This window comes from Nymphalis io, chromosome 14 (assembly GCF_905147045.1).
Source record: "Nymphalis io chromosome 14, ilAglIoxx1.1, whole genome shotgun sequence".
NCBI lineage: Eukaryota > Metazoa > Arthropoda > Insecta > Lepidoptera > Nymphalidae > Nymphalis > Nymphalis io.
Window position 1 is genome coordinate 7,791,911 of NC_065901.1, and position 13,216 is coordinate 7,805,126.

Sequence of the window (13,216 nt, forward strand, 5' to 3'; positions counted from 1 at the left end):
CCTAAATTCTATTAATAAAATAATTTGAAAATAACACCTTTTGAAGGTAGATGTCTAACTTTCTGTCTCTAATTCAAATAAATAATAATCCACCAAGTATTAGCGCTTTCCTTCAAACTTCACCCTCTTACTCCAGCAGCGCCATCTAAATTTCAGACATTTCGTGTACACATTTTATCACAAAGATGTTTCTCCTTACCTCTACTGTACACTTCATAGCTTTACTGACGTTCTCATTTCCGAGATTGATAGCTGTCATTTAACGCATTTTTGACATTAGCGATGACAGAATAGGGAGAAAAACAAAAAGGAAAATAAACTTATTATGATAGTTCATCTTTGTGGCCTGTAGGAAGCAAGGAAAATTTATCTTTCCTTTGAAGTTTTAACTTTTGTATGTAGTTTGTTGTCTTGGCCCAAGTTGAAATAATCTATTCACAAGTTTATATTATTTAAGTTAAATTGGAAGTCATGACAAGTGAATGTTAACAATTATTGAATTGAGTTACATTACATTACATTTTACTTTACAATAAAAAACTAAAAATGTCAACATCAGATGAAAAGCAAGATATTATTCAATATGTTCCCTTTATGTCTTTCGTTCATCCATCGTTTTGGCATAGCTTAACCGAAATGAAATTAAATGTTGATAAATTAAATGAGAGTACGAAACAAATTTATGGACGATATTCTTATAGGGATGATATCGTAAGTGTATTTGAGGTCGATGGAACTTCATTCAACAAGTAAGTAACAATTCATCACAATGTATTTGATTTTAATTGTAAAAATATATTTCTTATTTAATAATAATTGGCTAAGTTTATTGTAATTCTAAAGAAAAAATAAATGTAACAATTTATTTCATGTTAACATTATTTTTAAAGGGACCCAGAGACAGAGTTCCACTATATCAATGTTACTGGGACTCTAATGAATAAAAATACAATAGAAGACTTCAAAAACATTGACAAAGCATCATTAATCAATAGTGTTGGGGAGATTATGAGAGCCAATATACAGATGAAGGCTTGGATAGATAATCCTAATAGCTTATTAAACTTTTTCATACTTTCATTTGCTGTAAGTATCAAGTTAAACTATATGAGTACAATGTATGTGAATCTATAATGAATATAGTTTTAGGTTTTTATATGAGCATGTTGGGATTAAATGATAAGTGGGTAGGGACAACTAAACAGGTATACAAAATATCAATATTTCTCCAAACTATTTTAAATAATAAATATTTATATGCACACATTGTACAAAGTACTGGTAGTGAGAATATTGATTAGCAAAAGCAAGAGCTTGCTTGAATAATATGTATTTTGATCTTTAATTGCTGTTATCTTTTCATAGATAAAAAGAAATATCCTAAATAATCAATGTAAAGGGAAAGATGTTAAACCTTTTTTATGACTTACATATGTACTAATACAATAATGAAACACAAAAGCCCTTAGAGATTGTGTGAATAACTTCGTGTTGAATGCTTCTTGACATGTTAAAAAGTCTTGACACTAATGTAAATTAATTTACTCTCATTATTATAAATCTTGTAATAAGTACAATTCATTTTAATAAACTGGTAAATTAATGTTAATTGTTTAATATAATACAACCTGTAAGCGATATTACAAATAGCTATTGGAAAGTATAACATAGTGTACTATTGAGTGATTATATTTTTATCAATTTAAAAAAATATATCTATTCTACAGAAATTTAATGAAGTATCTATTCTGTTTAGAGATAAAATATTCTATTTTCATATTACAGGATCTCAAAAAGTTTCATTATTACTACTGGTTTGCATTTCCTGCACCAAGCCAACCTATTGTGTGCTTAAAAGAAAAATGTAAAAACATAAGCACTTGTTTCAATGAGAAACAGATAAAAGATATTTCACAGAGCTATCAACTTCTAGAGATATCACAGAAATGTTTCTTTGCAATTGTTAAGGATGATGACACATACATCGTTGTGACCCTTTCAAAGATCTTAGATAAAAACAGAAATATGGACGAAGAGTCAAATATTGATGTAACTAACACATTTTTCGCATTTGCCGATCACAGTAATGGCGAAAATCCTGGCTGGCCACTGAGAATTTTTTTGGCAGCTTTACTTGAATATTGTCCAGATTTAAGTAAAAGGATCATTCAAGTTATTGGAATTAGGTGCAACAAAAATGGTGCAGTTAATAATAGTCAGATTTATAGCATAACAGTACCTGAGGTCAGTAAATTATTATTTTAAATTATAATTAAACTATTACTTTAACTTACTTTTAGTAACTCTTTCTATATATTTGCCTTATTGTGACTAAACTATTACCAATGAATAAATATAACTATTGAATAATATTTGACATAGAGATGGCAGGGACTTGCATATGGACATAGGTGTATAAATTACTATGAATATTTATAGCAAAGATCAGCTAGAACAAACATAACAAAGAAGAGATTTGTTTGTTTGTAATTGATAAAATCTTAAACTATTAAGCCTTATTTAATAATTCTTGCTCTATTAGAAAGTTACTATTTCCAGAAGTAACATAGATTATATTTTATTTCAGTATTATATGAGATTTCTGTCTGAAAAAATGGTATTTGTAAAGCAAGCCAGAAGTAAAAGCACCACTTGTTTATGTATGTACAAGTGTAGTCTTATAGTCATCATCTGAATTCCATACGGAAACCACGGGCACAGCTAATACTTGTAATAATATGAACCATACTTTAACATGTAGAATCTTTGATTCTATTTAATTACAATTATAAGAAATATAATATCATTAATATAATAATCATAATATCATAATCTATAATGAAATTTTATTGTAGACATTCCAGACCCCTCAAAATGTGGGTTGGGTTGGTTGGGAGCGAAATGAAAGGGGTAACTTTGGACCAAAACTTGCCAATATGTCTGCATCAATGGATCCTGTGAAGTAAGTAAAGTGAATAATGTTTTTTTAGACAGATGGTGATGGGCCGTCCACTTCGTTGTTTGTTGCGTCTTTTATAACACTGACTCACTCATCATTTAAATTGAAGCAGCAATGCAAAATATAACTTGTCTGAGAGTGGAATAATCTGTGACATAGATGGATAAAGCCTTACAACCAGTAGTGGGTGGTTACTGGAAAATTTTTAATACTATTAACGTAGTCAAATTATTTTAAAAATTTGAGGAGTAATAAATAATTTCAGATTAGCAGATACATCTTCTGATCTTAATATAAAGTTAATGAAATGGCGCCTTGTTCCTGATCTTGATGTGAATATTATGAAGGAAACAAAATGTTTATTGCTCGGAGCTGGTACTCTGGGCTGTCATGTGGCAAGAGATCTTTTAGTAAGTAGTTTTGATTATACAAATATTTATAGAATAACTGATAACATATTAGATCATTTACTTAATTAAAAATTTATTATATGATAAAAATAATTTATGATTATTAAAATATGATTGGATCGTTGAAATTTCCGACGGTATACAGTACGAAACAAATGTAATATGTATATAAGAATCGTAAAAATAATAAACAAAATTATCATTCAATGCTTGCTGCTGTAATATTAAAATAGTAGTTGAATTGTGGTAATTTGCCGAAATCTCTATTTCGCGTGATTTTAGAAAATAACTATATTATATATATTAAAATTATTTGAGTTAATATAGATTATACAGGTTATATATAGGTATAACCTAACTGCAATCAGATTGTGACTGCGACAACAATTAGTGTTACCAACAGACTTAGGCAAAATGTATATATGTAATTATCAATCACGATTACAGTATAACGAAAGTAATCAAAAAAGTAAAGTGAGTAAGTGAGTCAAGTAAGTGCTCCAGAGCAACCGTGCGCGTCCTTTTCAGAAGCAATGAAGGGATCTGTAATCGTGCTTAGTGATTACACGTTGTAATCGTAATTGCTAATTATTAACCTGATTACTTTTTTCCCAATTTTGGTTACCTACCCTACTGTTTTAACAGTAGTTTTACTGCTTTAACATTGGTTTCCCTGTTTTCTGTCTCGCTATACTTTATATCATGCAAATATTATTTTACAAACACATAGATCTAGTTATTAATTATGTAGAAAGACAGCTTCACCATTGGATCGTTCGTACATTATTAAAAATCTTTTCTACTGTTTGTTTATTGGTGATTTACTGCTTTTTACTTTCGAACGGTTGGCGATACTGACTAGCAGTATTGCCAACCGTATTGTCAGGGAGAGTCAAATATTTATTTATTTATTTTACTGGTGGTAGAGCTTTGTGCAAACTCGTCTGGGTAGGTACCACCCACTCATCAGATATTCTACCGCAAAACAGCAGTACTTGATATTGTTGTGTTCCGGTTTGAAGGGTGAGTGAGCCAGTGTAATTACAGGCACAAGGGACATAAAATCTTAGTTCCCAAGTTTGGTGGCGCATTGGATATGTAAGCGATGGTTGACATTTCTTACAATGCCATTGTCTAAGAGCGTTGGTGGCCCATATGCTCGTCCGCTTTCCTATTCTATAAAAAAAATAGACAAAATGTATATGAAAGGTTTAAGTGTAGAAATATCGTAGACAGAGAAACAAATAGACCAAGAGGCCGCGAAACCGCGATTGAGACAGAGATAGTTTGTTAATGTGTGCGTATAATGTTGCCATAGTAACTGCATTCCCTGTTTTGGTTAAATAAGTTTATTAACTTTTTAATATTTATTATACTGTTTTTTAATTAAAATATTTTTTTGTTTTCCAACTACACCAAAAACTGTTGCATTGTTTGTTTTTGTTTCCGTTATCAGATCAGTCAGTTAATCAGACGCTGGCAGCACTTACATGATAAATAATTATAGGTTATGAATGATAAAAACTGGAAAATCCTATTATCTTCAGGATTTTAATGCAATATAAGGTTCCGTCATGCTATGGCATAAATAAACATCACTGAGAAACTATATTTAGGGACACAATAGTCGTACTTACACGTAAAAACACACGCCGGCAATTTTCTTCTTGCTATCACTTTAACATGAAATAATACGACAATGCACCATTGTATAACCTTCGATATGATATAAGGATGGTTTTTCACGACCGTTTTACTGGATAAGAATCGTTTTCTGTTTGAACAAAAAACACAATCAACGCACCAACTGTCAAGTTTGTTTCGCTACTTGAGTAGCGAAACAAACACCAAAACTGGTTACGCGATAAGGGACAAAAGATTTGTTAATTCTACCTCTGTCTAAACCATTTGTAACGTAATTTTTGTTCTCTTTCTTGTGTAAGTGAGAAGGAAATCGTCATTGCGTATTTTAGTTTTTCTGTCTACGAGAAATATTAATCTAAAAATTATTTTATTTTACAGGCTTGGGGATTTCGTCATATAACTTTTATAGATAGCGGCAAAGTGTCATTTTCGAATCCGACTCGTCAAGTACTTTTTAATTATCAAGATTGTCTTAATGGTGGTAGAAGAAAGTCGGAAGCAGCAGCTGATAATTTAAAACTTATCCTACCAACTGTGGTAACTATATATTGATATATTTTTAATTATGTTATATAGTGAATTATAGAATTACTTAATTTTGATATAATTTCCTTTGAGGTAAAAAATGTAGATAATTTATTGTTTATAAAAAAATGTATAATAATCTTTTATAAATAATAATGATCATTTTGATTCGTTGATTAAACTTAAACATTCTGTATATCCTGTGTGTGTACGATACATATCTACCAATTCGAATTAGAGTGGAATAAGTTTTAAAAGCTCAAAAAGAGGTCTTAGCCCAGCTGTGGGATATTTATATACTGTTGCTTTACTTTTTTCTCGGTTAGGATATATATACTTTTGCTCAACAGTGGAATAGATTAATAGTCTACTTATTTTCAGCATAGTAAAGGCCTAGTTCTTCACATTCCTATGCCTGGTCATCCAATAGGCGAGGCTCTTAAAGATGAGACCGTTACCAACGTCGAACTTTTGACTGAAGCTATAAAAGTCCATGATGTGATTTTCCTCCTTCTGGACACAAGAGAAGCGAGATGGTTACCGTCGCTTATATCCGCACACTATGGCAAGGTAAATTTATTTTTGTTGATGATACAAGGCATTTTCGCTTATGATACTAAATTAACAAAGGCTTACAAGAATTTGTATATTAATGTTTAATCATCATTATTACAGGTCCTTTTATTTGGAAACTAATATGGTATATGTTGTTACCAATTATCAAACCATATTACATAACTAGCATTGTTATGGCAACATTATTTAAAATCTTGCAAATTATTTTTATCTGAAAATTTTAAGAGGAATATTTGTTTCTTATTTTATATAAAGTTTTTTCAATCAATTCTTTGGATTAGTGTATTCAGTTAATAGGAAATATATTTTTTTTTACTAAAATAAACTTTTTTAGATAACAATAAATGCGGCGCTCGGTTTCGACAGTTATTTGGTAATGCGGCACGGAATTAGTTCAATTCTAGAAGAAACTTCAATGAACAGCTCGTTTGTGGCTGGAGATCAACTCGGATGTTACTTCTGCAATGACGTCACGGCACCTGGAAACGTAAGTCACTACTTGCGGTCTGGTTGCAGCAGCTTTCAATCGTTTTATAAATAGAAGAGTACTTTGTATAATAATAATAATAATAAAACAAATGCCAGTCGCTGAAGGACCGCACCCTAGACCAGCAGTGCACGGTGAGCCGCGCCGGCGCCGCCGCCATCGCCGCCGCGCTCGCCGTCGAGCTGCTCGTGGGAATGCTGCAGCACCCGCTACGGTAACTTGATTTTTTTTCCTTGCTGGAAAATACTTTTACACATTTCCCCGCCATTTAGTTTCGATGTGGGACTACAGGCTGTGAGCCAGACTATAGAAGTCAGTAGAAGTTAGAATTCAGCAGTATCCTCTCTATGTATTTCCGTGTTGTCCCGAAATTGCTAGCTTGCCTCTACAGTCTCAGAATGCTAAGAATACCCTTAACCTTATGACCTATACTTTATATAGAATATATATTATAGTTATTTGACTGCCCCGTTGGTCTAGTGGCTACATTTAAGACTGCCGTCCCGAAAGTCCTGGGTTCAAATCCGAGGTCGGGCCAATAAAAAAGTTGAGTTTTTCTGTCGAAAATTCTCAGTATCAGCTCGTAGTCTGGAAGTTGGAAGTGTGTACACTCCTATGCCTCGGAAAACACGTAAAGCCGCTGGTCCTGCTTCTGCACTCTTCGTCGTGTCGGATTGTCGTCCCATCGAATTATGAGAGTTAGGGAATAGAGAGTGCAACTGTGTTTGCGCACACAATTGTGCACTATAATATATCCTGCGCAGTTGGCTAATCTCTGTTGAAATCGGTTTGGAGATCATTATTATTATAGTATTATTCATATTGTATTACAGAGTTAAAGCTCCAGCTGTATATAACCTAACTGACGAAGAACTCGACCCAAAGCTTCAAGGCGTCCTCGGCCCGATACCTCATTCGATCCGCGGCTTTCTTCATTCGTACCAAACGGTGCTACCAACGTGCACCAAATTCAAACAGTGTATCGCGTGTTCTGAAGTAGTAATAGACAAATATAAAGAAGAAGGCTTAGACTTTTTGATGAAAGTTTTCAATAGCGGAACATATTTGGAGGAAGTTACGGGTTTATCTGAACTGCAATTGACGGCGGAAATGACTGAGGTAAATTTTATTTTTTTTTTTTTTTTATTTTTTTTATATAGAATAGGAAGGCGGACGAGCATATGGGCCACCTGATGGTAAGTGGTCACCAACGCTCTTAGACATTGGCATTGTAAGAAATGTCAACCATCGCTTACATATCCAATGCGCCACCAACCTTGGGAACTAAGATTTTATGTCCCTTGTGCCTGTAATTACACTGGCTCACTCACCCTTCAAACCGGAACACAACAATATCAAGTATTGCTGTTTTGCGGTAGAATATCTGATGAGTGGGTGGTACCTACCCAGACGAGCTTGCACAAAGCCCTACCACCAGTAAAAACAACAACAACAAACAAAAAAAACATATATTATACTTGTTAACTAGCAGTCCCGATGATGTTTACATAAACCAAAGATGACCATTTCGTTTTTTAGGATTCCGTATACAATATAGTACCATGAATAAAACGAAAATTTTATAGGCCTAGTTGTTAGTGTTTGCCAAAGGCTATTTTTTCAAGAATTTTTTCGACGAAAAAAAAATTCTTGCAGGGGCGGTAGCCTAGGCGCCTTTCATAATAGTTACTCGTATTATATTACTTTTTGATTTGACGTTTCTAAAGAAACTAGACCAGCGATACTCAACGTTTTCTTTATTGGGGCCACAAACATGTGTTAGTCTGGTGTCGCGGGCCGCAAACAAAAAATATTTAGGTATTGATTTCTTAGGCTTCAGTATTTTTACAAATTAAACAACTATGAACGGATTTAAGACGTATATTTAAACATTTTTATTATCATTAATTCATTTCATGACGTTTCAAACACTTGCAGTTTCTGTGGCCACAAGCAGTTGTTTAATTCAAATAATTTAGGTGTTATTAAAAACATTTAAAATAGTTCAAAATAAAGTAACATCGGCGGGCCGCAGGTAGGCAGGTGAGTATAGCTGAACTAGAGAAATCTAGTTTGTCAACATCACGAAAGTATTTTAAAACTCATCATTAGTTGCCTATAGTACATAGTACTTTAAGTAATTAATTAACAATATAATACGTCATTTTCAATAAATTTAAGAGGCGGTCATTTTTTGGTGCCCGGGGCGTCAAATCTTAAAATAAGACACTGCGTACCACACAGTCGTGTAACCTAAATGTAGAGGAATTTAGAAATTCCACGTCATTACCTTGTGGAATTTGTAAATTCCTCTACATTTACTTATTTTACGGTTTGTATGGAATGAAAACAGCGCCGTCTAGTGACGATAAATTGTAAATTCCACAAGGCGTTCTCTCGTTGAATCGCAATTCGGATTTTCTAGACGAAAAATGATATGCTCAGGATGAGCATTGGATGCAAAAAGATGTTTTTGTACTCTCAAAGGTTTGACATAATCTTCGAATAGATTTCTTATACAGATTACTAAACTTACATTTTCATTTTTTTCAGATACTAACATTATCTGACGAAGATCAAGAAACTCCAAGCATATAAAGAGGACATACTAAATAAATGCACAATATAAAAATCTCACCGGTAGCTTCATAATTTACTAACATATAATTAGTAATCTACTTTTTAGTAAAGGCATTTACTGAAAATATATGATACACCATGGTTTGCTATTATTTCATAAGTGTTAATTTATTTAAATATTATAAACAAAAATAAATTCAGCTTACTTACTTATTTGTATTATTATATACTTTTACCTGTCTTCACTATCAATGGTTTTATATATGTAATTAAATTTGAAAATGAATAAATGCTATTAATAATAATAAATTCAGAGACGACCCTGCTGATACAAAATTTAAAAAAACGGTGTACTTATCTTAACCGAAGCACGCAGATTCGAAGATTTTTGGCGGACAAAATAATAACTATTGAGTTTCTTGCCGGTTCTCAGTAGAATCTACACCAGTGGCGGTAGAAGCTTTACATTAAAATAAACGTTTCAAAAGAGAAACCTACTTCGATAAAGTTTATTTTGAATTCATCGTCGTAGGTAAATTAATTATCCCTAAATGAACGGTGTGCTAAGTGTATATTTTTTTACTTATTTTATGATTTGTATGGAATGAAAACAGCGCCGTCTAGTGACGATAATAGGAATTCCATACGATCGCAGTTAACATCAATGTTTTCGACTACATAAAAAAAAAACTCGCATTAGGCGCATGTCAATGTTTCTTTCATATCATAAGAAAAACTATGATATTGACTACAATCATTTTCATCCGACGCCTTAACCATTAGATAAACATTAGGACGATTAAAACCATATTAGTAGTGATAATTCAATAAAATAAAAATAACTACTAACATTTTAGTTTATTTTAAATCATAACATATTCATGGATGCATGTTCAATTGAATAGTTGGCAATGGGAATTTTGTAGGATGACGAATTTCTTTCACTGGTTTTGGAGGTTTGATCTTTCTGCCGTGTCTACCGTCCTTCCTGCGCCAAAGTCCCGACCTTGGACGGTTGCCGAGCCATCTGTTGCGTTGTGGAGAACCTATAGGTGTTGTACCGTGTTCCACGTTCGATAACCGCCCTGCAACATGAATCATTTCGTTAATTGTAATCTCAAACAAAAGTTTCTGACCTATAAACCTACCAACTAAGAAAAATCTTTCTTATTAACACATAGTTTGATGTATTATGTGACCATTTGAAGAAAATATTATATTATAGCACAAAATATATCAAATTGATTACAATAATATGATAGTAATGCTGTTTGGTTTAGGTAAAAAGAAAGTATTTTTGTTGAACTGAACAAACTAACGTAAACTATTAATAGAAATTTAGCATACCAACAACGGCCATACAATATTGGCTAAAACTAAATGTCCTCTTTGATGGCATCTGGACAATTACACGGTCATCCTGCTTTCTTAAAATGGTGCCATAAGTCCCCGCTGCATGGATGTAAAGGCCACCTTGACCTACAATTAATTAATAAAGTATAATATTATGGAGCACATAGTAAATGTTCAGTCATTTACTTATATTACTTGTTAACTATATTAAATATGTTTGTCTTTTTTTTTATTGGCAGTAGTATATGTCCTTACAAAGGCATTATTATTAATAACCACTAATATTAATGGATTTTTTAAAAATAAAATAAAATCAAAACTAGGTAATCACAAAACACTAATAAACACTATAGACTGATTCTATTAAAACTCATTTTTCTATACATTATTTATATATGTTCTTGGTGTTCAAGCAACTTGAATGTTTTAAAGCATAACAGACAGACAATTATTCTCTTATTCATCTATAACATTATTATAAATTATATGAAGAAAAGGCTACATACATTTCTGTGTTCTGGTTCTAAAAAGGCCAAATATTATTGAGTAAAATGTAAACCAAATTTTGCCATTTACCAAAGGATCATTTCAAAAATATTAAATTGATTTGTACTAAAACAGCAAAAGCTTAACATTACTAATACCAACATTACACTAAAAGCATATGTTATATAAAACAACCAACATCTGTTCATTGTTTCCTTCTAGATTCATTCTGTTCATTGGACCTTCTAGCAGCAGGCCAAAGATTTTATAATTTCCATGAGTGCAAGCATACATACCTGGCTCTTTTTCTATACAATGAACTAATGTTCCTGTTGGAAGAGCTCCTAATAAATATGCATCACCCTCGTTTGCCCTCACTGCAATAAAATATATGATTGTTTTAAATATAATTCATATGGAACATAAATATTAGACTCTGATACTATATAATATAGCATTATATTATGCTTATGCAAAACAGCACAAATATAAGGAGTTGTATTTATAGAAATTATTTAACCTTTATAGTATACAACTACTTTCTTGTTAAATTTTCTTGTATTTTATAAATCAGGTAAAGTTCTCAAAAAGGACTGTTATATTTTCAAACCTGGTATCCTGGGTAGATAGCGAGATGTTTTAATGATGTCCCCAGCCTTCATGTTTTCAGTTGCAAGTATGTATTTTAATTTATCTCCAACTGCTACAAGTGCAACATGGGCAGTTCTACAGCCACATTCCAATATCTAAAAAAAATATCATGAACATAAATGACACAGGTTGAAATCTTGGCTACAGCCATTAAATTATTGGCTTTTACTTTGAAATTAATGTGTGTTTGAACACAAACTTGTAATAGATCAGTTTAGTTTGCTTGTCTTTGTCGAAAATAGCTGCCATATTACATATACTGATTTAATAATTTTAAGTTGGTTATTACAGACCAACCTAATATTTAAATAATTATTATTATATTATATATTTATGATGGACAATATACTATATTAAATAGAAATGTTTTATTGCTATTCTTTTTTATTACAAGGTACATCTTTGGACTTGGGGAAATATTTTTAGTACCTGTATAACTTTTTCCTCTTGAGGTGGACCTTCAGTTGGACCATCTCTGTACCAATTAATCCAGTGATATTTGTGTTTTATTCCTCCTCCAATACCTTTTGCCACAACTCTTCCTTTAAACAAAAATAACATTTCAGTTGAAGCTTTTTTTTATTAAATAACATTTAATATAATAAATATAAAATTTTAATAAAAAAATAACAGCCTGTAAATGTCCCACAGCTGAGCTAAGCTATCTTCTCCTTTGATAAGATTGGGAACTTACTTCACTACTTTTACCAATGTGCCTTGGTAGATACACATGTGGCAGAATTCCATTGCAGACAAATAAGTTTACCTGCTATGTTTTCTTTCCCCACTGTGCATTAGATGAATTATAAACACAAGTTAAACACATGAAATGCAATTCAGTGGTGCTCACTTAGGTTCAAAATCATCAGTTACAATTAAAGCGTTTTTTTGAATAAGCCATCTCAGCTCTGAAAGATAGATTATAATATTAAATTTAGTAAAATCATTTATGACATATTTACCTGATACTGGATCCCGGCCAGCCAAATTTGTTACCTCTAAAGGCTTTACTGTATACTCATCTGGAAAATGTACTATTCTTCTATAACTTTTACCAAATCCAGGCTTTGGTTTTACGAGATTTGGTTTACTGGCATAGTTTACCGCAGCTACTTGTATAGTTCTTCTACCTAGTACGCTTGGCGTTACGGCTATACTCAACCCTGCGAATAACCTGTTTAAAGCCATCACAGAGAATTCTGAATGATATAATAACTTTTAAATTATCCTATTTTGATATTTTGTAATTTTTTTAACCTAAAAATTTATATTTATCAAGAATTGTCAATTTATTATTTGACAGCTTATTCACTGTATAGAAATTGTTTAAAGCATCTTTAATCGTGTCCATGCGCATGTCAAACAAAATATTTCTTATTTTCTAGAATATATAATTATGTATATTATAATAAGGACATTTTATTTAAAATAAAGCTCTTTTAAAAATCATTAGTCTGAATAAAATATTTCCCTTGCCTAAGCAATAAATACACAAAAAACAAAAGACGACCCCTAGCGGCAATTCTCTGATAAAAATACATCGTG

General features: G+C 31.9%; 2 protein-coding genes across 2 annotated transcripts; one reads left to right on the forward strand and one right to left on the reverse strand.

Annotated features, from left to right (window-relative positions):
• The first annotated feature begins 304 nt into the window (after nt 1–304).
• On the forward strand, nt 305–9,390 carry LOC126773145 (ubiquitin-like modifier-activating enzyme ATG7). Its single transcript, XM_050493782.1, has 11 exons — nt 305–749; nt 891–1,086; nt 1,786–2,244; nt 2,856–2,962; nt 3,225–3,369; nt 5,392–5,550; nt 5,920–6,108; nt 6,449–6,601; nt 6,700–6,815; nt 7,435–7,720; nt 9,155–9,390. Exons 1-11 carry the CDS (start codon nt 547–549, stop codon nt 9,197–9,199), a joined length of 2,058 nt encoding a protein of 685 aa, XP_050349739.1. The 5' UTR covers nt 305–546; the 3' UTR covers nt 9,200–9,390.
• Nucleotides 9,391–10,020: 630 nt separating this feature from the next.
• Nucleotides 10,021–12,959, reverse strand: LOC126773150 (39S ribosomal protein L2, mitochondrial). Its single transcript, XM_050493787.1, has 6 exons — nt 12,634–12,959; nt 12,101–12,213; nt 11,631–11,766; nt 11,317–11,397; nt 10,529–10,660; nt 10,021–10,266 (listed from the first exon to the last, which is right to left on the reverse strand). Exons 1-6 carry the CDS (start codon nt 12,857–12,859, stop codon nt 10,061–10,063), a joined length of 894 nt encoding a protein of 297 aa, XP_050349744.1. The 5' UTR covers nt 12,860–12,959; the 3' UTR covers nt 10,021–10,060.
• Nucleotides 12,960–13,216: the final 257 nt, after the last annotated feature.

Excerpts from the sequence above, each read along its gene's own strand:
- LOC126773145 (XM_050493782.1), top strand. The coding sequence starts at position 547 with ATGTCAACATCAGATGAAAAGCAAGATATTATTCAATATGTTCCCTTT. Across the intron at positions 750-890 it reads GATGGAACTTCATTCAACAA|GGACCCAGAGACAGAGTTCC; the intron begins GTAAGTAACAAT and ends TTATTTTTAAAG. Across the intron at positions 6,602-6,699 it reads ACGTCACGGCACCTGGAAAC|TCGCTGAAGGACCGCACCCT; the intron begins GTAAGTCACTAC and ends AACAAATGCCAG.
- LOC126773150 (XM_050493787.1), bottom strand. The coding sequence starts at position 12,859 with ATGGCTTTAAACAGGTTATTCGCAGGGTTGAGTATAGCCGTAACGCCA. Across the intron at positions 12,214-12,633 it reads TGGCCGGGATCCAGTATCAG|GAAGAGTTGTGGCAAAAGGT; the intron begins GTAAATATGTCA and ends TTTTGTTTAAAG. Across the intron at positions 10,661-11,316 it reads TTGTATAGAAAAAGAGCCAG|GTCAAGGTGGCCTTTACATC; the intron begins GTATGTATGCTT and ends AATTAATTGTAG.